This window comes from Dermacentor andersoni, chromosome 1 (genome assembly GCF_023375885.2).
Source record: "Dermacentor andersoni chromosome 1, qqDerAnde1_hic_scaffold, whole genome shotgun sequence".
In the NCBI taxonomy this organism is placed as follows: Eukaryota; Metazoa; Arthropoda; class Arachnida; order Ixodida; family Ixodidae; genus Dermacentor; species Dermacentor andersoni.
The window spans coordinates 387,959,517-387,984,219 of record NC_092814.1 but is presented as its reverse complement, the minus strand read 5'-3'; the positions used below and the strand labels follow the sequence as shown (position 1 = coordinate 387,984,219).

Here is a 24,703-nt window from a genome sequence, read left to right as displayed (position 1 = left end):
TAGCATGGAAGGCAATGTGTTATTTAAAAAGTAATCTTTAGCTTGTTTAAGCGCTGTTATGTAGTTATATGTAGCGCGTTTGTAAGCTGCCCATCTTTGAGCGTTTCCAGATGTTTTGGCTAGTCTGTACGAACGTTTCTTTTTGTTTGAAAGGCGCTTAATGTGGGTGTTGTACCAGGGAGCGTTATCATTACAGGAAAGAGTGTAGGTAGGGATAAATTTTCTTGTTAGTTCACGAATTTTAGTAACAAACATATTCCAGTTCAATTGAACACTGCGGTTATCGAAATCAGTCAGGAAAGTATCAAGGAATATACAGAGCTCGTTGTTAATTGATTCAAAGTCAGCTTTCTTATAGTCGTGAATTGTCTTGATCTTTTTTTCTGATTTCGGACGTGAAATGTTGATGTTGAAATGGATAAGGGAGTGATCGCTTAAGGATGGTAAGTAAGTAATGTTCGAAATAAAATCGGGTCGTGTTGTTAACAGAAGGTCAAGGGTGTTAGCGACTTGTGGTGTGATTCTGGTGGACTGGGTTATCAGTTGATTGAAAGAGAACAGTGCGCACAAGTCAAGAAAATCTTTTGCTAACGCGGAGAACGGTTGTATCACGATAGGTTCACTATGCCAGACTATGTTTGGAATGTTGAAGTCACCCAGTAGAAACAAGGGTAAGGAAGGATAGCGTGTTACGACGATATTAATTGTGTCTTGTAATTCGTTAGCAAAGGAGGCAACGTCAGTAGGAGCGCGATAACATACGCCCATTATAATTTTTACGTAGTTTATTTCGATAATTGCCCAGACTATCTCCAAGTTAGTAGCAATAGTAATGGGTTGAGAGTGTAGGTGTTTATTAATTGCCAGAAGAACACCACCACCTTGACGCAACGTACGGTCGCAGCGATAAACTGAGAAGCCATGGGCGGTAGAGAAGATTTCGTGGTCTCTAATATGTGGGTGCAGCCAAGTTTCGGTAAGTGCAATAATATCTGGGTTAAACGTGTCGACCGTGGAAGTGAATGAGTCGCGTTTGTTCTTGATGCTTCGAATGTTAGTGAAAAGGACAGATACGGGATATAAGTGACTTCCACTGCCCCTCGCGTTTCCCTATGGAAGATTAGGTGGCGCAGTACGCGGTTCGGTGTTAGCATGCGTGTGTTGTGACGTGCACTCTGTCACGCTGTCTGTAACGGGATCGTACGTGTACTGCTTCTTGTTTACAACTAATTTGTTGTATCGAAGATGAAACAGGGGTTTGCCCGGTAACTGTTTTGCAAAGGAAATCAGTTTACTTCGGATATGGCGGGTGGCAGGTGAGTAGTCATCACATATCGTGATGTCTTTATCTTTTAGGAACTTACGCGCGGAAAGCACCTTTTCCTTTACTTTGTAGTTGCTGAATTTCGCTATAATGGGGCGGCATTTATCGGGTGAATAGGAACCGAGACGATGAGCGCGTTCAATTGCCATGTCGGGTAGACTGCCGATGACAGTTGCTAGCGCGTTAATGATGTGGGCCTCAGAATCTTCCCATGATTCACGAGAATCAGGGATGCCATGAAAAATTAAATTGTTTCTTCGCGATCTGTCCTCTAGGTCGTTGAACCCAGATTGCAAGGAAACAAGCTGAGTGTTGCACGTCGCTACAGATTTCTGGAGACCTGTGACATGTTCCTTAAGCTGATCTAGTGAATTAGCTTTATCTTCAAGAGCATCCAGTCTTTCTTGGATGCAGCCAATCTTGTTTTCAATATTTTTTTGGCTGGCTTTGATTGCTTTAACATCAGCAACCAATTCTGTCTGATGCTTTGAGGACTGAACCGATCGCAATTGAACGTCTTTCAGAAGCTGGAAAAGGACGGCCATTTGTTCCGAGGGTTCATCAGGTAGCGTCTGTGTATCAAGAAGATACTCTGAACGCGTGGTAGGCCCAGGATTAGTTTCAATGTCGCCACAGCAAAGTAATAACACAGACATATGGAAACATTCGCAAATAGTATCACAAAGCACGTGTGGGCGTGGAAGTAGCAGCAAGCAGAGATCATCGCTTTTTCTAGCGTACAGGGAAAGACGCTTACACACCTGCGAAGTGCCAAAAGGCGCGAGGTGAGCCATGATGCTGTTGCCACTCCCGCGCCCACTGAAGGCGGTGTCGAACGGCCGGGAGTTTAAGTAGGCACCAGGGGTTGACGTCACCGTTGATGACGTAGATGCGCAGTAGATTAGGCAGGGCAGTCCGGATGGGTTCAGTAGGGAGTAGTCTGGGAAGTGATGGCCGGCGGGTTCGTCTGGTGGTGCAGCATGTTTGGAACGGTCAGCTAAGTCGTCAGAGGCAAGCGACGACCACAGAAGAAAGGATGCCAGGAATGCCTGCGAAGTGCCAAAAGGCGCGAGGTGAGCCATGATGCTGTTGCCACTCCCGCGCCCACTGAAGGCGGTGTCGAACGGCCGGGAGTTTAAGTAGGCACCAGGGGTTGACGTCACCGTTGATGACGTAGATGCGCAGTAGATTAGGCAGGGCAGTCCGGATGGGTTCAGTAGGGAGTAGTCTGGGAAGTGATGGCCGGCGGGTTCGTCTGATGGTGCAGCATGTTTGGAACGGTCAGCTAAGTCGTCAGAGGCAAGCGACGACCACAGAAGAAAGGATGCCAGGAATGCCTGCGAAGTGCCAAAAGGCGCGAGGTGAGCCATGATGCTGTTGCCACTCCCGCGCCCACTGAAGGCGGTGTCGAACGGCCGCGAGTTTAAGTAGGCACCAGGGGTTGACGTCACCGTTGATGACGTAGATGCGCAGTAGATTAGGCAGGGCAGTCCGGATGGGTTCAGTAGGGAGTAGTCTGGGAAGTGATGGCCGGCGGGTTCGTCTGGTGGTGCAGCATGTTTGGAACGGTCAGCTAAGTCGTCAGAGGCAAGCGACGACCACAGAAGAAAGGATGCCAGGAATGCCTGCGAAGTGCCAAAAGGCGCGAGGTGAGCCATGATGCTGTTGCCACTCCCGCGCCCACTGAAGGCGGTGTCGAACGGCCGGGAGTTTAAGTAGGCACCAGGGGTTGACGTCACCGTTGATGACGTAGATGCGCAGTAGATTAGGCAGGGCAGTCCGGATGGGTTCAGTAGGGAGTAGTCTGGGAAGTGATGGCCGGCGGGTTCGTCTGGTGGTGCAGCATGTTTGGAACGGTCAGCTAAGTCGTCAGAGGCAAGCGACGACCACAGAAGAAAGGATGCCAGGAATGCCTGCGAAGTGCCAAAAGGCGGGAGGTGAGCCATGATGCTGTTGCCACTCCCGCGCCCACTCTGATGATGAAGCAAAATTTACTGTGCCCCAAATAAATCGGTGGTGCACGCAGGCACCAGCCGGGGTGGTTCCCTAGTTACGGGACCCATATGTTCCCAGCAGCTCCTGGCCCCTGTCCGTCAGTGCGAGTTGAATCGGTAGGGCGGGGCTAGATAACAAGGTCTCCCATTGCTCAAGGGGTTGGGGATTGGGGATGGGGGGTGTTCGTGGGAAAGGGAAGAGGGGGGTTTTAAGTTCTGTGCACTCTGCCAAGGCGTGCGGCAACGTGCCCTTTTCTCTTTTGTAAAAAGGACAGAGCATATCGTGTTCCGCAGGGTGCATGTGGTTCATCAGTACGGGATGCGCAAGCGATCCCGCCTGCGCTTGACGCAGGATCGTCTGTTGTTGCCTGGTGAGTTTGGAGTGCGGTTCTGTAGTGCCTGGAGTGCCTTTCCTCTTGGTACATCCGGGTAATGTCCCGAAAGCTGGTAACCGGGTGCAGTAGCTCTTGCGGCTCGTGCTCTGCCCGGTTTGACATTTCTCGGGCATGGTAGCTGGCGATGGTGTTGCCTGCTACCTGCGAGTGAGCTGGGACCCACACGGAGCTCTATGGCTCTTCCCGGAGGCTTGCGCCTGGATAGAATGGCTAGGGCAGCGGAGGAGATTACCTCCCTGCGGAAGCTTCCGTAGGCTGTCTTTGAGTCGGGTACTACGGTGTCCACACTCGGCTGTGCGAGTGCGAGGGCCACGGCTGCTTCTTCGGCAACTGCGGGATCTGTTGTTTTCAGGGACGCACTGGCGATCAGCCTGTCTTTTGACGTAACCACCACCGCTGCACGGTCACTGTGCTTTCGGAGCGAGGCGTCCGCGCAGAGGACCCTACGGTTCTCTTCCAGCTTCCGGGCTATGGCTTTGGCCAGCGCGGTCCTTGCCTGGTCCTTGTTTGGTCGCCGTCCTTGCCTGGCGTCATGTTCCGGCGAAGGGGTTTGGTCTGAATGGTCGTCTTCCAGTCTTCCGGAAGGGCCGCCTTGATGGGTACTGGCTCGATCTGCCATCCGATCTTGCGTAGAATGGCTTGTCCGTGTTCCGTGTGACTCAGCCGGATTCTCTGTTTAGAGAGGTGGGCTTCGATGAGCTCCTCCACCGTGTTGTGGGCGCCCATGTCTAGCAGTCTTTGCATGCACGAGTATATGGGCATGCCCAGTGCTTGCTTCGTTGCCTTACGAAGCATCGTGTTGAGGGTGTCCCTATTCGTCTTCGTCAGCTGGAGATACGGGGCGGAGTAGGTAACCCGCAACACGACGAACGCGCGTACTAGGCGCATGGCTTCGTCCTCTTTAAGGCCTCGGTTTCTGCTAGGTACCGTCCGAAACATACCAACTCTCTGTTCGGTTGTAGTCTTGATCTTTGTGATGGCGGCATGTGCTTTCCCGTCGCTCTGAAGTAGTAGGCCGAGAATCCTATTCTGCTGTGTTGGCTTCATGGTCGTTCCGTCGATGGTGATGATCACGTTCGGTGGCCGCTCCTTTCTGGATTTTGCCGGTTGGATCATGGCAGAGCGAACAGGCTGCAACGTAGCGGTGCACAGAGCGGTACAGGCCTGCCAAGAAGAAGCGGCGCCGTACGCGGTCGTAAGTACGCCAAACGTCGAGGTAGGGGTGCCATGAAACTGCTCTAAAATTGGTGTCCTTAGATAGTGTGGTAGAACGAGAAAAAGTCTGCCCTTCAGCGTGTAAGCTGGGACGGTAGAAAGCGTCGTCTCGGAGCACAAACATGCGCAGTGTGGGCTCCGAACGTCGAGAATTGAGACCGTCGATGAGAACACGTATGCAGTCGTCACGCCGTTGTTCAATGCGGATATGCAGATCGGAAATGGCCAGGACGCAAGAGTCGTTGTCATGCGCATCATATTCAGGACAGTGAACAGGATGACAGGATAGGCAGTCGGCGTCCTTGTGCAAACGGCTTGACTTGTATAAAACTGCAAATAAATATTCTTGGAGCCGTAGAGCCCATCTACAAAATCGTCCAGTGGCGTCTTAAGGTGAGGACAGCCGGCACAAGGCGTGGTGATTGGTAACCACGGAAAATGTGTGGCCGTACAAGTAGGGGCGGAATTTGGCAACTGCCCAAACTGACACCGGGCGCTCCCATTCGGTAATTGAAAAATTCCTCTCGGTGGATGACATGAGGCGTTTGGCGTATGGAATTACGCGCTCTGCGTTACGCTGCCATTGAACAAGTACAGCTGCAATTCCATGACTACTGGCATCCATGTGAAGTTCAGTGGCTGCAGGTGGATCATAATGAGCCAGCAATGGGGGAGCCATGAGCAAGCTTACGATGGCGGAGAAGGCTTTAGATTGAGCAAGGCCCCATGTGAAAGTAACGTCCTTCTTAATTAACTCGATGGTTTCGGCAAAGTTCTTGATAAAACAAAGAAAATACGAGCATAGCCCAACAAGCTTCTTACGTCGGCCGCGGAAGATGGAACAGGAAAGTTCTGGACAGCGCGAATCTTGTCAGGGTTGGGTTGAACGCTAGCGGCACTGACGAGATGGCCAAGAATGATAATTTGACGACGTACAAACTGGCACTACGATGAGTTAAATTGCAAGACGGCGCGTCGGAAAACAACAAGAATAGCCGATAGACGCGTTAGATGACTTCTGAAAGTTGGTGTAAAGACTATGACATCTAGATAACACAGAGATGTGAACCATTTATAGCCGCGAAGTAAGGAGTCCGTCATTCTTTCGAAGGTAGCCGGGGCATTACAAAGGCCGAACGGCCTAACCTTGAATTGGTAGAGGTCGTCAGGTGTTACGAAGCAGTCTTCTCATGGTCCATGTCATCTACCGAGATATGCCAATAGCCTGATCGGAGGTCTATCGAGGAAAAGTACTTGGCTCCGTGCAAGCAGTCCAATGCATCATCAATACGCGGCAAGGGGTAGACATCCTTGCGTGTGATTTTGTTGAGGTGTCTGTAATCCACACAAAATCGCCAACTGCCGGCCTTCTTGACAAAGACAACAGGGGACGACGTCTCTTCGTATTACTTGTCGTACAGCATGTGGAACATGGTACGGCCGGGGGCGTATCGGATTCGCGTCTCCTGTGTAAATACGATGGGTGACCACCAATGTCTGGACTAAAGGGTGCCCGTCAAGGCCAAAATATCACAGTGGTTTTCCAAGAGACAGCCTTGTAGGTAGAATACCACGTTGGCTAACATAATTATCGGATCCCATTGGTTGTCGGCATTTATATGCTCATACCTGGCGATCTAGTCTTCTACGTCGAGGAGAATGATGCCGCAGAACGTTCCTGGATCCCGCGGCTGAGCCAGCACAACCGCCGGGGTTGTAGGCGTAGATGTGGGCAGCGCCCTGTTGGGTCCTGTTTCGTCCGTCATGTTGTCCAGTCCGAAGTGACGACCACTGCGGAGCTCTGTTGTTTCTCGTGATTACCCGGCACCTCCACCAATTTGTTACGTTGCGGAAATCACATATAAAGATGTATTTATAATATTTACAAGTGAGACAACGATGCATAAACAAGACGGCTCTCGAGACAGATCCCACCTCCACACGTCAAATTGTCTTCTTCTGACTGGCGCCACCCTTGGCTGCTCCGCAGTAATATGATATGTAGGAATCTATGCTGTCTAACAATCCAAAAATTTCGAACTGCTCAAAATTATTAGTGATCATTAAGTACTCGGCAGTATTCGCAATATTGTTTAGCTAATAGTTAATTTATTGTCCCTCCAATACTTTCAGCGGCCGACGCGGATGAATGACGGCTATATCTACCACAATAGAAATGGGAATTATTGCGATAGCAATTATGTGGACACTCCAGGAGCATTTCTGCCGTCGCCGTCGGGGTGAGGTTGCATACAAAGTCCAAAGCGAGGCACTGGAAGTGGCAAGGGAATACATCTACTGAGGGCAGGTAGTGACGGCGGATCCGGATCATGAGACGGAAATAATCAGAAGACTAAGAATGGGCTGGGGTGCGTTTGGCAGGCATTCTCAGATCATGAACTGCAGGTTGCCATTATCCCTCAAGAGAAAAGTGTATAATAGCTGTGTCTTACCAGTACTCACCTATGGGGCAGAAACGTGGAGGCTTACGAAAAGGGTTCTACTTAAATTGAGGACGACGCAACGAGCTATGGAAAGAAGAATGATGGGTGTAACGTTACGGGATAAGAAAAGAGCAGATTGGGTGAGGGAGCAAACGCGAGTTAATGACATCTTAGTTGAAATCAAGAAAAAGAAATGGGCATGGGCAGGACATGTAATGAGGAGGGAAGATAACCGATGGTCATTAAGGGTTACGGACTGGATTCCAATGGAAGGGAAGCGTAGCAGGGGGCGGCAGAAAGTTAGGGGGGCGGATGAGATTAAGAAGTTTGCAGGGACGACATGGCCACAATTAGTACATGACCGTGGTTGTTGGAGAAGTATGGGAGAGGCCTTTTCGCTGCAGTGGGCGTAACTAGGCTGATGATGATGATGAAATCTAAGTATGCGGGTGTTCTGGCATTTCGCCTCCATCGAAATGCGGCCGCCGTGGCCGGGATTCAATCCCGCGACCTCGTGCTTAGCAGCCCAACTATGTAATTATGATGGGTCACTATAAAATGCACAAAATCATTCTTGCACCTTGACTTGCTTTCTATATGGTTTCTCCAGTGCCTTGGGGTAAAGTTATTTAAATATCACCCATTTATTGACAGTCGATCATAATCCCCGGCTGAAGGTATTTGACGAAAATACATGAAAAAAAACAGCGTTTAGTAATTATCTGTCACACTTGCATTTAAAGCCGAAAAGTAATACTTTCGCAACGCGTTGCACTAAAAATTTTGCGATTTTCACAGAATTTCACATCCGTACCTCGTGCGTTATTTAGTACTGTAGGAAACATCTAGGTTAGCGGCAGTATGACACCCTGGAACGCTTTAATGAGTAACTTTCTACCAACACTGTTATAAACCTACAGAGTAGAAACATATCGCTCGTCAATCAGAACATTGTTTCGTACGTCGAATAAATATAAACATCGCGCCCCGCATATTTTACTAAGAATAACCAGTTTAAACAACGAAATGCCGTTTATAACGTGTAAAAATTGGCATAAAACGACCAATCATTTGCTGTTTTCAGAGGACATAAGCAACCTACATGTGCACACTTTCGGTACGCATCACCAAAAAGTGGCCCTCATCTTTCTCAAATTGTAAATGGCTGCTGTGTTTGCTCCTGCCGAGAAGAAAGTAATAGTGTGGCTTTGATTTAGAAACAGCCTGAGAATGAAATCATCAGTCAGAAGTGACACATGACTTTAGAGAACAATTAAAGCAAGTGTTCAGTTGATATTAAAATGGCTCTGCGAGTTAGACCAAGGTCATTTTCATGAGCACAACTACGCTAAGTCGTGATGACACAATAAAATTCGACAGTCATGCTTGTAAGAGGTTTGATTAGATTTTTGATGGTGATAAGATACTGAGACAGCACGCTGCAACGGACAGATATTAAAGAGTTCCGGCATTTGATGATCCAACGATTTCAGGCTGTAAGGCACACCTAGTCGTTGGGCGTGGCTGATTATAATGCTTTATCCGGACTATTCCCTCACCCATCGATTAAATCTAACAAGCTGATTGTGTTTTAGGATACAGATATAGCGGTCGCAAAAAACTGGGTATGATGCAAGTTGCGCAAGCTGACAGTTTGTTAGGGCAGGCACTGCCCAGAGCCAGGCGTTATCCGCGCATCGTCCACTATGGGGCGTCCGGAGAAGACACAGAAACAATATTCGTTGTCCAAGCAGAGACAAATGCGTAGTAAAGAAAAGCCTTACTTATGAGGTCACTCTGCTCAGAAAGGAAATTTAACTTAAGCTGTAGTTTTAATTGACTTTCCAGCGTGCAGCCCAAAGTACCAGTGCCCGCTTTCAAAAGTGAGGGGGCAAATGACATACTTTTGACCCCTTGATTTTGACCCCCTTGATCCCCCGATAGATACGCCTCTGGAACCTAAGTGCAACACATGGTAAGAAAGACGGTAAACCATGGAGTATAAGCGGGGATCCCTCAAAGTAGACGAGGGGAATGATGAGAATGGAGAGGATATCATCATACCTTGCTGGTGAAGCAGCGCACTGACACGGACACGGCGAAGACACACAAGAATACACGACACTAGCTGCACTCGCAACTATTTTATTTCAGAACACATACTTCATATTTGTCTTCGCCGTGTCCATGCCAGTGCGCTGCTTCACCAGCAAAGACAACTAGCCCAACTTTCTACATTACTGTTTATTGAGTGGATCGGCGGGCACTGTTATGTCGATGCTAGGTGAAAGAAAACAGAGGATTTCCAGGATAAGCTTGTGAAAAAGGTAGACGAGCTAAAAAATGAGCTAAATATGTAGAGTGATGCACGGAAGGCGGCGGAAAAAAGACTTCAAGCAGTCGAGGAAAAGCTGAACATGGCCGCCATCGTGAACAAGAATGGCCGCGAAAATAGAACGCAGTCTTCCAACATGACAGGAAAGGGAGTGTCAATAAAGCACGTGGAATGCGTGCAACATGGGGATGGGGTAGCTGGAAAGAGCTGCACCTACTTTGACGCGGCCACACAGGAAAAGCAGGAACACAGGAGTCAATGCCCCTAGTCAAGTCCGAATCACACGGAAAAGGACTACAAAGGAAAAGGGAGATACCTCGGTAGTAGGAGAGAATGAAAAAGTGATTATCTGCGGCCACTCAAGACCTGGCTAGGTGCTCACAAGCAATCGTGGAGAGGATGAAAGGCGATAAAAGAGTTGCCGTAGGGACATTTTCATTGCCCACATTGGGTTCTGTCATGGAGCGAGCAAAAGGTAAGCTCGCAAAAAATGCCCACGGACGCAACTTTGTCGTAGTAGCAGGTGAGCCAAATGACGTCCTAAACAGAAAGGGGACAGGACTAGCCCAGCGCTTGGCCAAGGGGGTAGACCAATTGCGCGAGCTGTCCCCTCAGGTGCAGATCCTGATGTGCACTGGGTCGGGGCTGTGTGTACGCGGGAGTAAAAAAGTACAAAGGGCCGTAGCGGCTGCTAATGAGGCCATATGTACAATGAGCCGAGAGAAAGGTTTCGAGAGTGTAGAAATAGAAAGGGCTGTTAGAAGATATGGTGGTTTTCAACGAAACGGGATCCGCTTCAATCACAGGCTTGGACGAGAAGTGGGCTGGCGACTTGCTGGCCGCGCGGTTTCTTTTTTAGGAGGCCCACGGGCGCTCAGGAAGCCAGTGTAGGTAGTAATGAAGAAGGTCCCCTAGGGGCACTTCAGAATAACATCGCCGCCAGTAACATGAAAAGGAGGAAAACAAGAAAGAGAACTCGCCCTGCAACAGCCTACATAAACATGCAGGGTGGCAGAAGAAAAGAAATGTGGGCAGAGATTGAGAAGGATTTGAATAGAGATCAAATAGGGGTATATGCAGTTACAGAAACGCACCTTAGAGACTCGGAAGAGCCGCCAGTGATTGAGAATGATGTTTGAGAAGCGTGCAACAGAACCAAATGGGAAACAAAGAGAGGGGGAGCCAGAATTTTCATCCATCAGGGTGTCAAATGGAAAAGAGTAAATTCAGTATGTCAAGAGCATCTTTCTTTATCTTGTAGAATGAGTGGAAATGAAATTTGGTCGGGCTTAACGTATTTGTGGACAGGAAATAATTGCAGAGAGAAGAACCAAGAGTTATTGAAATGCTTAAATGCTGATATTAAGGGGTGCGGGAATAATGCCGAAATATTCCTATTAGGTGACATGAATGCTCACATGCCGGATATAGATGGCTGTACCGACAACAACGGAAAGTCAATGCTATATCTTTGTGAGCAACATAACCTCGTTATCGTGAATACAGGGTCTAAGTATGACGGGCAGACCACATCGCAAGCGGAAAACTGGCAATCGACAACTGATTACTGTGTGATTACAGAAGGAGTTCATGATAAGCTGAGAGAAATGGTTATTGACGAGAAATGGTATAGCAGCGTAGGGAGTGACCATAACGCATCATCTTGAAAATGGGGTGTATAGTTGGGAAAGAGAGCAAGGAGTGAAAAATGGCTACCTTAAATTTCAACGCTGAAAAAATAACAAATATAGTCCCAAGAGTAAAGGAACAAGTTGCAATTGGACAAGCAAACAGTGTGAATATAGTGAGCTTGTAAGTGTAATAACGACAGAAATACGGAAACAGGAGCAACATGCTTGTTAGAAAGGAAGAAAGAAACCGAAAAGCTGGTGCAGCAGGGAGATACGAGAAGCGATCACCGAGCAACAGAAAGCATCTCGAAAGCATAGGCAGGCAAAGAAGGAGCAGTTCCCAAGGATGAAATAGTCAGAAAACGGTAAATATACCGGGAGGAAAAACCCATGGTTCGAATACTGATTTACCCACAGATAAAAAGTTAAAATCAACGTTGGTTGTCAGAAATAGGTGAGAAAAAGAAGGCTGCACCCAGAATATTTTGGAATCGCACAATCTTATTATGCAGGACGTCTAGAACAATACATCAACATATCCTAGACGAAGATGGAAGCAAAATGGAAGGGGACGAGACATTAAATTACAGCCGAAAAATAAAAGCCGAATCGTTCCAAGGCAATGACTGGGTTGTATTTAAGAAACAAAGAGCATGAAAGAGAACCAGATGGAAAAGGAGCTGGTGCTGACGAAGTTCAACTTGCAGAAAGCCAAAGAAAATGTTTCTAAGAGCACAGCCACAGGGCTAGACAACGTTCCGGTTAGGCATATTAATCAACTATGACCGAAAATTAAGGAAGCTCTCTTGAAAGCAGTGGAAAAAGCTTTAAAAGATGGACGAATACCAGAGAGTTGGCGACAAAGTAAAATGAATTTAATTTATGAACGTAAGAGGAAGAAAGATAGAAGTCACTCATATAGACCGTTGACTATTACATCGGTAATATACAGGTTAGCAGTGCAGGAAGTTAAAGCTGCAAGCATGGGCATAGAATAATGGCATTTTGGGAGAACTTCAAAATGGCTTCAGAATAAGTAGGTGTTCGGAAGATAGCGTATTTTTTCGTACTCAGTGCATTGAAATATCCAGAGACGAATGGAGACCGTTATGTGTGGCGTTTTTAGACATTGCAAGAGCGTAAGACAACGTAGACTGCAACATTTTATGGGATATTCCGGATGGCTTAGGCGACGATTGTATACTGAATTTGAGAGAGATTTACCTAGAAAACACCGTTTGCGTTGAATGAGAAGGGATGAGGAGCGATGACAAAGTTGCTATCAACAAGGGACTGAGGCAGTGGTGCCCGTTATCCCCACTGCTGTTTATAATGTACATGGAGAAGGTGGAGAGGGCGCTAGAAGGAAGTAATATCGGGTTTAATCTCTTATACAAACAGGCGGGTTGAGTAGGAGAGCAGCAGCTTCCAGGTTTATTTTATGCCGACAACATTGTGGTGACAGCTAACAAGCAATTGGATTTGCGACGTCTAGCTAATATCTGTGAACACGAAGGCGACAATTTATGTGTGAAAGTCCGCGTTAAGAATCAGGTGTTATGATATTCAATGAAAACAGTGATCAAAGAGTGGCAATACAGGGCCAGGAACTATCTGTCGGGAAACAATATAAGTACCTTGGTATATGAATAAACGAAGGCAGTAGATATATCGCAACACAGGAAAAAACAATAACAGCAAAGAGGAAGAGAACTGCAGCCATTTTAAAAGCCAGAGCGCTATGGAGATACAATAGGCTCGAAGTGCTCCGAGGTTTGTGTAAAGGTGTAATGATTCCACGACTTACATCTGGAACTGCGGTTCTTTGCTTGAAATGAGCGGTACAATCAGGACTCGATGTCAAACTAATTTTAACGATGTTGGACGCCTCGCATTGGGCGCTCACGCAAAGACTGTGCAGGGTGATGTGGGCAGGACAAGTTTCGAAGTGAGGGAAGCTGTGAGTAAAATTGAGTATAAAGAACGATTGAGAAATGAGGAAGAAAGTAAATGGGCTGGGAGAGTGCTAAGATATTTGTACAGGAAAAATAATTCACAGTGGAGGAAAAGAACTAGGAAGGTTACCAGCAAGTATGCGACCGCTATAGTGAGCGATATGGCAACAAATAACGTCAAGCGGAAAGACAGAGAGGCTGAGACAATCACATGGCTGGCGGCAATGGAAAAAGAAACCTGCCATGAGTAACTACTTAAGAGGAAAAATTAATGCAGGAAAGAAACCATCTATGATAACTGAAACAGACACCTATTACTTTTCGAAGTGAGATCAGGATGCCATAGAACAAGCACTTAAAAAGCGAGATATAAGAAACAAGAAGCATGCGCTTGGTGCGGTAAAGCTAGGGAAACGGTGGAGCTTGTTTGATTAGAATGTGAAGATATGTGCCCAGTGGTTGATTTCGGCATATCTGGCCTCCTTGAAGCCCTTGCATTCAGCGATAGCAGGGGGAAAGTAAGCTTGTCCGAAATAGAGATTAGTAAGAGGCGATTGGAAGATTGGTAGAAGAAAAGTAGAGAAATGACAAACGACAGAGGCGTACAATAACAATGTTCACAAAAGAAGTTCTGGAAGTTTGGTTGTGGGAATTCACCGAGGGTATTTGTTTCCTTTTTTTTGAACATAGGTAGGAGATTAGGCAATATAACAATATCTTCGTGGTGCAACCCATGTCCCCATTCCAAAGGAGACCCTCATAGCATCCATCCATCTATCTATCAATCCATCCTTCCTCTCGCTAGTCCTCGACACGTTTGCAACGACAAGCTATCTCGAAAAATCCGCAAGATTATTCATAATACTCTGGTCTGAAACTAAGCGAAAGCTGCTTATACAGTCATTTGCAAAGAATGAAGTGAATGCTACAAAAGGAACGCCAAATTCAGTTCGTAGTTGTCGGCGGGGACAGCCACCATGTTTATACGTACACTACGAAAACCACACAAAGGCGGCAACGTAGAGAGTTTGAGGTTAGCGGACGCATCTGAGAAATAGCGTACGGGAGTACGCTAAATGCTGTGGGTAGTTTAACGTGCTGCGCTTGCGCATTTCGATCCCTCTATTCCGCAAAGTCCGCTATTACTGTAAGCACGAGAAACTAAAACTGTGCATTAACTCTGTTTCTCTGGTTGACTTAGAAGCATTGTGCGAGCTAGTTGGCGCGGGTTGTGCATTTTAAACAGAGCCAGAAAACGCACGGACAAGGAAGAGCACAGGGCCGCTATTTTGTAGCGATGCCTTATGCCTTAATCTATGCTATTCTTATCATCCCCCACACACGGCCGCCTGATCCCGTTGATAATGTGGGCAGACTGTCGCTCTGACCACTGGCCAAGCGCGAAAAGCCTGGAAAAGCATAGAATCGGAAAAGGCATCGCTACAAAATACCGGCCCAGGAGTGGTCCTGTGCTCTTCCTTGTCCGTGTGTTTTTTGGCGCTGTTTAAAATGCCTTGTTGAGCTCTGCGGCAACCAGGTGGTTGCAGCGTGCAGGTCACTCACGTTTGTACTCATGCTATTTCACCCAATCTGCCAGGGTTGAGCGGAATAGCGGACACGCTAAACGCTCCAATAAAACGTATGTGGCGTTAATGCAGCGGTTGTTTTGTCCGCTCTCTTTTCTGCGTTGTGTGCACTGCCTCTTCTTCAAGGTGCTGGCCCAGTGTTCACCAGGTGCGCGTGACCGGACGTAAAAGCCTGGGGGAGGAGTGGGGGTACATACGAAGAGAGACGGTGGTGGCCTGGCACCCGGCGACGCCCATGGAGACGACGAAGCGGCCCGCGTTGTACCATCCGATAGCCGGCGCGAGCGACGACAGCGACCCGAACATCGTGATGATCAGCACACACGTGAAGAACGTCGGCCGGCGGCCCAGGCTGCAAGGTGAAGATGGGAGTGCATGTTCATGGTCCATCCAAAGCCACGGCCTAGTCTAGAATTCCAGCAGCTTAAACGTTGTGAGTTTTATTTTTGAAGATTTCTTTTATAGGCAACCTCATTGTAGAATATATTATGGAATACCTGTCGGCTTACCAGCGAACGCCCTTCGTACAACAGGGCGCTGGTGGAGCGTGTTCACGCCCATCACCCTCTGTAATTATGCAGTAGAATATTTCTATGGCACTATGGTCAAGTTTGATGACACGATTTTGTGGTAGTCAACATTGGTAATAACAATCGAACACATTAAAGATGTAAGATTCGTGAAATCTCCTACGAGCACAAATTTAGCGGGCGATTAATTACGCAGTCACAGCAACACTCTGATCACCGATGGCTGGTCAGCTGCCAGGTCACATTATTGGCAATCTGTGAACTAAAATCCGTACGTCAACTCTCGAAGAAGCATTTCTACAGGTGAAATTTTAATGCTAAAGATAGCTTTGGTTGCTTTTGCGACAATAAACGCTACATAAATAATACTGAGCATATAGCGGGAGAGGGGTTACATAACCACAAGGGGAAACACGCTTTACACATTATTATCACATAGAGATTATATAGGCCAGGGGGAATTACTAATCAGGATAACGCAATCAGGGGACATATTCACAAAGTTCGGAAGTGCTTTTGAGCACTGGCTGGTCGCGCCCGCTGATATGCCCAGCTTCAGGATTGCCTGAGAATTTTCTGTAATGAACAATTCCAGCGTAAGATGATTTTGTGGATATGGGCCAAGAAGCACAAAGAGCGCAAAAGAGTAAAAAATGCCACTACATTGTTGCATAAAAGAAAATGGCCTCCATATTCGACTTCATTCTTTGGCACACATTCACATTTGTTGTATCATGTGTTGTGAGGGTTAACGTCCAAGTAACCTATACCTAATCTAATCGCGTCTTACACTTATTCCGTAATAGAGGCTTGGGCGCATAAAAGCAAGGAGTCTTTTCATTTTATTCTGCGACAAGACGGACATATATGCAGAACTCTTGGTTGTCCCCGGCAAGGTTTTCAGCGGAAATTTCATGGCGAAAAAGACAGGCCGAGTTAATATAGTGAGAGTTGCGCATTCCGGCAAGGCAGTTCATTTAGGAGGGCGGGGGACCAATTCATGCGCAATTTATGTAAATATATTTTCTTTCGTCACATTAAGGGAAAGCCCAAATTCACAGGAACAACTCGTAGGATAATATTGCGGAAACAAACATGTTACAGTTCCTGTTGTAACGGCCATAAAATATCATACTATATTCGGGAGTTATTTTCGGCGCAGTGCTGCCTACTAACGGCTAAGGAAGAAATTTTTTTACTTCTGCTTTAGCTGATACTTAACGCCAAGCAGAAAAATGTACATGAGTGAGAAAAGGAAAAGGTAGGCATGATAGAGCAACGAACTAGTGACCCTATGCCATCCACAAGCCTCTTTGTCCATTCGCTTCTTGACACGAAGTATAATGGCTGTGCTAATCCTGTTACTTATTATGCAGCGTAATGCCAGAATACGCAGATTGCACCTTCTACCAAATACATGGTCGCCGCCACCATTTGTGATAGGAAAGATATTTTAATTCTCTCATCATAAACTTCCAACTATATATACTACGGCACTTGAAATTATTTTCTTTTTTTGCTTTCCCGATAGTTTACAAAAATCATATTTATTTCTGGACAACTCTCGCAATTTTCTTGGTTCCATTTGCGGAAGCATTTTTTTTTTTTGGCTGCGCCTCGTATTATGTCCAGACCAAATTTGCAACGGAACTTAGTTATGTGAATATTGTGGCATGGGGCTGGTGATCTACGTAAACGGCGTATTCGGCTTTAACCTACTTCTAGTTTTTATTCACTTTCATGTCCATAGCTCCATGTTCCTCAACAAAGATCAAATAATTCATAACGGCGATTACATAATTTTGACACTGCTTTCAGGTCAAGGCCCTTGGCGCTGACCTGACTTGACATTCTATCGTCACGCTGTATGCTCTCTAGCCCAAAAGCGCTTTACCTCGGCCCTCAATTTTGCTACGAAAATGCCACCCTCACAAGAGGAACACATTTCAGTGTCCCAATGGTGAGGGAGGCACACACACATTCTAATCACAAGCCAATTCTGCGTTTACCTGTTACGTAACTGAAACAGAGTTGTCCTAGACTATTCGCCAGCGTCCTCTGGACCCATTGTAGTTTCACAAGAAACAAGGAGCGAAAATAGTCCTACATTATCCCACGAACGAAATGACAAACTCGAGATCTCTTCCAGATAGTAACGATTCTTGCAGTTGATGTGCAACATTGCAACACTCAAGCAGCGCGAAATGCATAACAAAAGAAGGGCCTACAGATCCACACACGCACCTTGTGCGTCTTGACTTACATTTTCCTTTCTGCCCGGTTGCGCTGCTTTGCTGTTCGTGATCACAAAGCAACTAGGCCTCGTGTTCTAACCTGCAGTAGTATATAGATAGTGAAGATTTTCCTGACTAGTTATAATGAAGGGCGTCGACTGCGAGGACATCTTTTTTAATTTTATTCGTTGGAGACGTCACAGAATGTCGTGAGTACGGTATTTGCGTGGCTGTGAATAAAACTATGTAAATTTGGTGCGTCATGAAAAAAATTAAAGTCCATTTACATACCTCAGTTCCGTTGCAATGTAATGTTACGATAGAAAATTTCTTCACACTGTTCAGGATCCGCCTCAATAGGACATAGATAAAGCCACTCCGATCCACCGCAACCGTTCCACACAATGAATCTCAACATGCCTCTCAGGACAGCTTAAAGGGCCCCTCACCAGGTCTGGCCATTTTGAGCTAGCAAGCGCTGTGCATACAATGCGCGCTTACGATCGTGTATGCTAAGTATTATGTCCTTGCACGCAGCGGAAAGAGCTGAAATTTAAAATCAAACGCCGTTTGCCCTTCTGCTCACCGGCAACACGTTCCCAGCCGGAGAGGTGACGTATATGCGCAAGTGCGCCTACGTACATGCATGTACTGTGACGCTACTGAGTGTGACACGTGACTTCGATAATTATTTAAGGCAACAACTGTTATTTGTCTATTCTGTTGCTTCAATAGAAAAATTAAAATTTAGAGAAATAATAAAACACACAAACCGAATGTCTCCATGTTTTTGTTTTACTTGGTACCGGAGCAAGAGAGATGTACTTCCGTTTCGTCTGCTTGTTCCCACGTCGTACAGTTACGCGCGCATACACCGAAACTATGTCCTTTTCTACCGTGTTCAAGCGCACGATCATGCTCTGTAATCAGCTTGTGTCAGCCTCAGTGTTCGCGTAGCACGAACTTATACCACTAGTTAGGTGTTCTCGTGCACAGCGTGCAAAGTCGTGCATTGTGCGAAACGATGCAAATGCAACAGCTCGCGCGCGACATCGTGCGCCGCGCAGCAAAACAGGGAAGAAAAAAAAGAAGGAAGACGGAGCCTGTCACGCGATCCTCAAGCTCCGGTGTGTGAGAGCGCAGGGAAAGAATTTCGCTTGCGGAGGTATAGGCGGGGAAAACGGTGAGAGTGTTCTTGTTGGCGGAGACGCTCGCCTCCTGAAATCATGGGTCCGTGGCATTGAAATATTTCCATCTCGGCTATTGATGAGCCAAGTTGAAAACTTCTTGCGGCACAACGCTCCCTACAGGGCACGTAACAACTTCCCGCGTATAACCGCAATGTTCAACGTAGTGAGGAGCCCTCCAAGTACGCGCAGTTTGATAGCGCCGTAGCAGTGTCTCACCGGTCGGACATCTCGCCGAAGAGTAACACACCGACGAGGGCGCCCGCCATAACCACGCTCTGCGTGACCGATCGATGGTAACCACGGCCACACACCAGGTCCCACTGGAAGCGGTAGGTAAAAGTGTTGTCAGCATCACCTCAGGCATTTCAAGCTCAGCAGCATTTGATTACATAAGTGCTGACGTCACAGTGGAACCTTCTCACGCAGCGCTCACGTTGTAATTATCATACCGTGTGGGCGAAGCAGCGCACTTAACAGGACAAAGCACAGGGCAGCACGACAACTCACTGCAATCCCAACTACTTTGTTCCAAAACAGACACTGAATATTCAATACCCACGCAGACTCGGGCGTGAAAGATAGGCAAAATAACTAACACAGTTTATTTTAATGTTTGCAACTCTATCGCATTTATTTTGTGTTATCAACAAGTTTATTCTAGTGCTGTTTTAAAAAATGACCTCACGATGGCTCAGTAGAAGAGATGCTTGGCTGATACAGCACTCTTTCCTTTTGTTAATTTGAAAGATTCTGTTATTTCCCTGATCAGTCATCCTAAAGGTAAGAAATAACTGTAGCGTCATTGAAAAGCGGCAAGCATCAACATTGTGTACAATGCCCTTAAGCGCAAGAATAGACGTTTCCACCCAGTGACATTTTCTGTTACAAAAGTCTCATGTTCACGCACCGACTCCTTTGGCTGACGCATAATTTTCTACACGGTAGAAGCTATGCTTTTTGCAAAGCTGCATTCAGCGATACAGTGAGTTCGTTTCCGGGCAAACAACTGTACTGTTATGTTCCTACAAGCCTCCTCGTGGAACGTAAGTGGGAATGCGATCGTCGGCATCAGAGACTTTTAGCGTGTCCGGTATTCCGGCAAGCGCGGGCGGTTTGCCGGTTTAGCGGGGGCGTAAACGTGAGCGCTCAGATTAGTGGCGCCAGCCGGTGGCGCAAACGTCAAACACACAAACACAAAGCTAATTACTATGTTCTGCTTAGTTGCTGCAGTAAATTTTTGATAGTGGCCTAATTGTGTTCACAATTACGCCGCTGCCAAAAATTTGCGCCAGTAGCGAAGCCGGATATAGTGGGTTACTACAGTTTTAGCTCTGCGTTTGTCTGGTTGAACTCTACGCTACCAGGCGGCTGCACCGCTCTGGCCGCTCACGTTTACGCCCCCACAAATCCGGCAATCCGCCCAAACCGCTCCCGTTTACCGGAATAGCGGACAGGCTAAAAGTCTCTATTTGTGCGCTACCCCAAAGCGGTCGGCTATCTACACAGACGGTTTACATGCGGGAAAAGTTTTCCGGCTCTTGCAGCACGTGTCATCTTCATCAGCGCGCCATCCGCATGCTACTCGCAACCGGAGCCGTAAAGGCGGTGAATTCCGTTGGATACGTGAGACGGCCGGTTTCTCTCTGTACGCGAGAGAAGGGGGAGCGCAGCGTCCTGGCGTGCGCTGGCTTTCAAACACATGCAAATTTTACACTTGTACTGGGTTATGGTAGCTGCATGTAGGCTGTGTCGCAACACACGTGCGAATAGAAAATTAACGACGGTTTGCGACCAAACCTGCGTCAAGGGTGGGTGATAAACATGCACCTACCGTTCAGCATGCTAACAGGAAGGAGCTAGCAGTAAACCAAAATGCAGGTTTGGACGAGTTCGTGTACGTATTCATAAGGTCTTCCAAAACCAGTTACCATCCGTCCGCCCGCACCCGTCCCATCTTTATGTGTTCGTTGCCCCGACATTTTCGCGCTGCGTTTAGAAAGTCTGCTAGTAGCGAGTAGTACTCTCACTCATTCACGCATTATTGATAAACTCTGGTAGCAATCGTCGTCACGAAAGTGGTTAAAGCACAGCACTGTTGTTCCTGAATGCTTGAAATTCTTTCGATTCACAGCAGCCTCCCACTTAGCTGAAAGCTTCTTGTCTTGCGGGAAGTAATGGAACATTGGAACATCATCGCGGCCGCACGTGTTCTTGCAACCGTAGGCTGCACAGAACACCGGCATGATCGGCCCACCGCTTCAATTGATGCTGCGCACATCAACTAACCCTATACGTACACACAAAGGATTGCAGGGTCGAGCGAAGCAGAATATGACGGCACGCACGCAGAAACAAGCGCGGTCAGGCACGGTCGCGGAGACTGCGAAGGAATGGAACACCAGTGCTGACGTCACTACACCGCGATTTCCGGTCTCCGCTCGCATCGTCAGCGTCAGCAGTACGGTGCGGCGCTCGACGGGAGGCGGAGAGACAGTGCAATTTTATCCGGCGATTACGTCGCTCCTAAGTGAAAAATCCCCCAAAATTTTACCTGCATCGTTTATATGGTTCCCGCATCCGTATAGGAGCGTCTTATCGAATTCGACAGACTCTTCAGTTTCCCTTTAAACCACCAGGGATGTCGGACCCACACGGAGACATAAGAGCTAGTGTGGTACATCGGATGTTTTCCTTTTCCCGGATCTGTCATCCACAGGCGTCTTCAGGAAAATGTGGAAGTGTGTACGTTGTAATCTGTGGGTGCGTTGCCAAATCTGTTTCAAGGAGAGCCGGCAGGGCTGCTCCAGGCACCTACTGGACGCTTATTCGTAGTGGCAGCAAGACGATGAACGCTATATGAGGGTAGAGTGTACTGAGATGCCCTACGTATGTCGTGGATTGCTTGAGTCAAGACCGTGCGAATGATGAGCTGTGAACAATGCGCAGCTTGAACAGAAAGGAGCAACGCGGCCAAGCCGTCTCGTAAGGTGGCAAGCTCGGCAAGATAGGCCTGTGGTGCAGGATCGGCAACATACGAGCACGTCTGGCCTGCCTCTGGTATCAATGGGCACACGAGAGCTGTGTGAATCATGGTGCCATTAACATTGGCATCAGTGTATGCTGCAAGAGTCGCATCGTCTTGATTGCCATCGGCGCGGCGAAGGCGGCAAACTTGGGCATTCGCCTGGCGAGAAACCAGGCAATGCAAACGACCAATAGGCTTATTGTCGCTTAATTGTAACCTGTTCCATGGAGCTACATGGGGTCTCGTGGAAGCTGGATTGTCTATTTTATGACCCATCTACCGTGCCAGTGAAGCAGCCGGGCAGAAATTTGATGGCTTTAGGGCGCGCGTGCATCGACGTTGGTGCGCGAGTTCGTCGATAGTGTTGAGGTGGGACTCGGCCTGTGTGGTTAGCAATGGAGTGAGACGTGGTAGTCGCGTTATGGCCCTCACTGCTTCGTGATTATAGGCCCCAAGGTGAGCCTATTCTGCCTTCGTGAGATGATGAAACTGGGCTTTCTATGGGAGTCGTGGTTGCAGTACAGAACAGATAAGAATGCAAGCCATGTTGGTGCTCGCTCCGCCACATTTCTTCGCAATCTGACATATGAACTGTATCATTTCTGTGGCCTGTTGCTTTGCATTCTTGACCCATGGTTCCCGGATCCAGAGGCATTCATTTCAAGGCCGAGTACAAGGAGAGCTGAAGCCTCGTGTAGTGGCTACTGATCCAGAATTAACTGAAGACGCCGGAGTGCCAGTAAACGGCGACCATACTTTCTCGCTACTGACATGTACGTCGTCTTGTCCTTGGAAATTTTAAGCTCTATCATAGCACACTAGTTGTGCGTCACGTTTAGGGCCCCATGGAGCGCTCGCACTCGGTGGCAGATTCCAGGATGAACTGACGAAGCAGTGATGTCATCTGGACACACTATGTACTGTGCGTTATGTATCGTCGCTAGCTTCCAAGATAGTTGAAGGAGGCCATTGTGGAAACGGACTTGTCACAGATCCTTGTGGGACACCCCGATGTGCGATGAACTGACCGGCTGCTTCGCCAGCCAGGCGAATGGAGAAGATGCGAGAGCGCAGGAAGGCTTCGATGAATGTGCAGGCACGGCCAGGGAACTGAAGTCAATGGAGAATTCCGACAATTGCTTCGTGACTCACACGGTTATACGCTCTATGAATGCCCATTGCCAGAATAATGCGAATTCTTCGGGAGCGGCCTCCGATGAGAACCAAAGAAAGGTACGCAAGGCCATCCTCGGCGCCCAGATGAGCACGGAACCTGATTTTCCCAGGATGATACCAGGAGTATCGCTCGAGCCACCACGTAATACGTGTCGCGAGCATACACTCCATCTGCTTTCCTAACGTTGAGCTTAGCGCTTATGGGTGCATGTGTGCGATATTGGTTTGGGGCTTTCCGTGTTTGGGAATAGGGAATCTGATTGCATGTACTACACGAATTCTGTAGCACTTTCTCGAAAACACGCGGGCAACACCGATTGCTGTGGAATCATCGATGACTCCTGTATAAAAACCGAGGCGCTTGACTGGCAGATAAGATTTTCGACGATCGCTGACTGTGTTCGCCACTCTCGTTGTTCCTTGAGTGTAGCCTATATTTGAGGACGTCAGTTCGCCCAGTAAAATGCTAGTTTTGTCACTCACAGTTTCGCTGTTTTCTTCACCGTCACTATCGCGTGACATCTGGTGGAGGTGCTTTTCGTTCATGTACTGGATGCTCTCGACAAGCCGTGTTCCAAGCCCGGACAACAAAGACAACACCAACATCGTCCCGGGCCATCGAACAAGCCATCGGCTACAACAGCTAACCCCGAAGCACAGACTTCTACATGAGACGGCCAAGAAGATTGGGGCCAAGACGGCCCCAATCGCAGCCGCAGCGTCCCCGATCGTTCTGCAACAGCCCAGGGAACGAACGACCTTCCGCGGATCATTTCGGGACCCGGAAAACTGGCTGGAAACACACGAAAGGGTTGCTGCTATCAACAACTTGCACTCCGACGACATGCTGCAGCATGTGTATTTCGCTTTAGAAGACGCCGCCAGGACGTGGTTTGAAAACAGGGAATAGACACTGACCACATGGGACCTGTTACGCAACGGCCTACTGCAGACCTTCACGAGTGTCCTGCGCAATCAGTGAGCCCAATCTATACTGGAAACCCGCATACCACTGCCGAAGGAGCACATCGAAATCTTTGGGGAGGAAATGACTCGCCTCTTCCACCACGCTGACCCCGACATGTTTGAAGAAAAGTTCCGTTCTTGATGCGGGGTGTCAGAGAACAACTATTCGCCGGTTTGATACACAATCCGCCCAAGACTATTGTTGAATTTGTTTCGGAGGCGACAACGATAGAGAAGACGCTTGAAATGCGCACCAGGCAATACAACCGCCATGCGTTCACTACAAACTGCCTCGAAGCTCAAGCGCTAGGTGCCGATGACCTAAGCGACACGATAAAAATGGTCGTGCGGGAAGAGCTGCAGAAGTTGTGCCCACGGTCGCAGCTCCAGGTGGCCTCAACAGCGGACATAGTAATAGAAGAGCTTTAGCCATCACTAGAAGTGCCAGAAGTTCCAGCAGAAGCGCTACTCCAGCCGGAAGCGATGACCTACACCGCCGTCGTCCGCAGTCAAAGTCCCCTTCGGCGACCGCGCCGGGGCCCCGTAGTGTCGCAACTCTGTCGCCCACCACCGCTGCCGCCAGAACGCTCGTCCGTTGCCCAGCGCAGCTACCCGAGGAAGACGCACACTTGGTGCGCACCCGACCACCGCGCGCTCTGCTACCAATGCGGGACAGCTGTGTATGCCTACCGCTCCTGCTCAT

The 24,703-nt window shown here is 48.0% G+C and overlaps 1 protein-coding gene across 1 annotated transcript in view; it reads right to left on the bottom strand.

Annotated features, from left to right (window-relative positions):
• LOC126518708 (organic cation transporter protein-like) overlaps nt 1-24,703 on the bottom strand; it is a 332,875-nt gene that overhangs the window by 163,913 nt on the left and 144,259 nt on the right. The window contains exons 4-5 of the mRNA XM_050168473.2: nt 19,050-19,153; nt 15,077-15,231 (exon numbers count right to left, since the gene is read on the bottom strand). Of these exons, the coding sequence (XP_050024430.1) occupies nt 15,077-15,231; nt 19,050-19,153 (259 nt within the window). The remainder of the gene's footprint in view (nt 1-15,076; nt 15,232-19,049; nt 19,154-24,703) is intronic.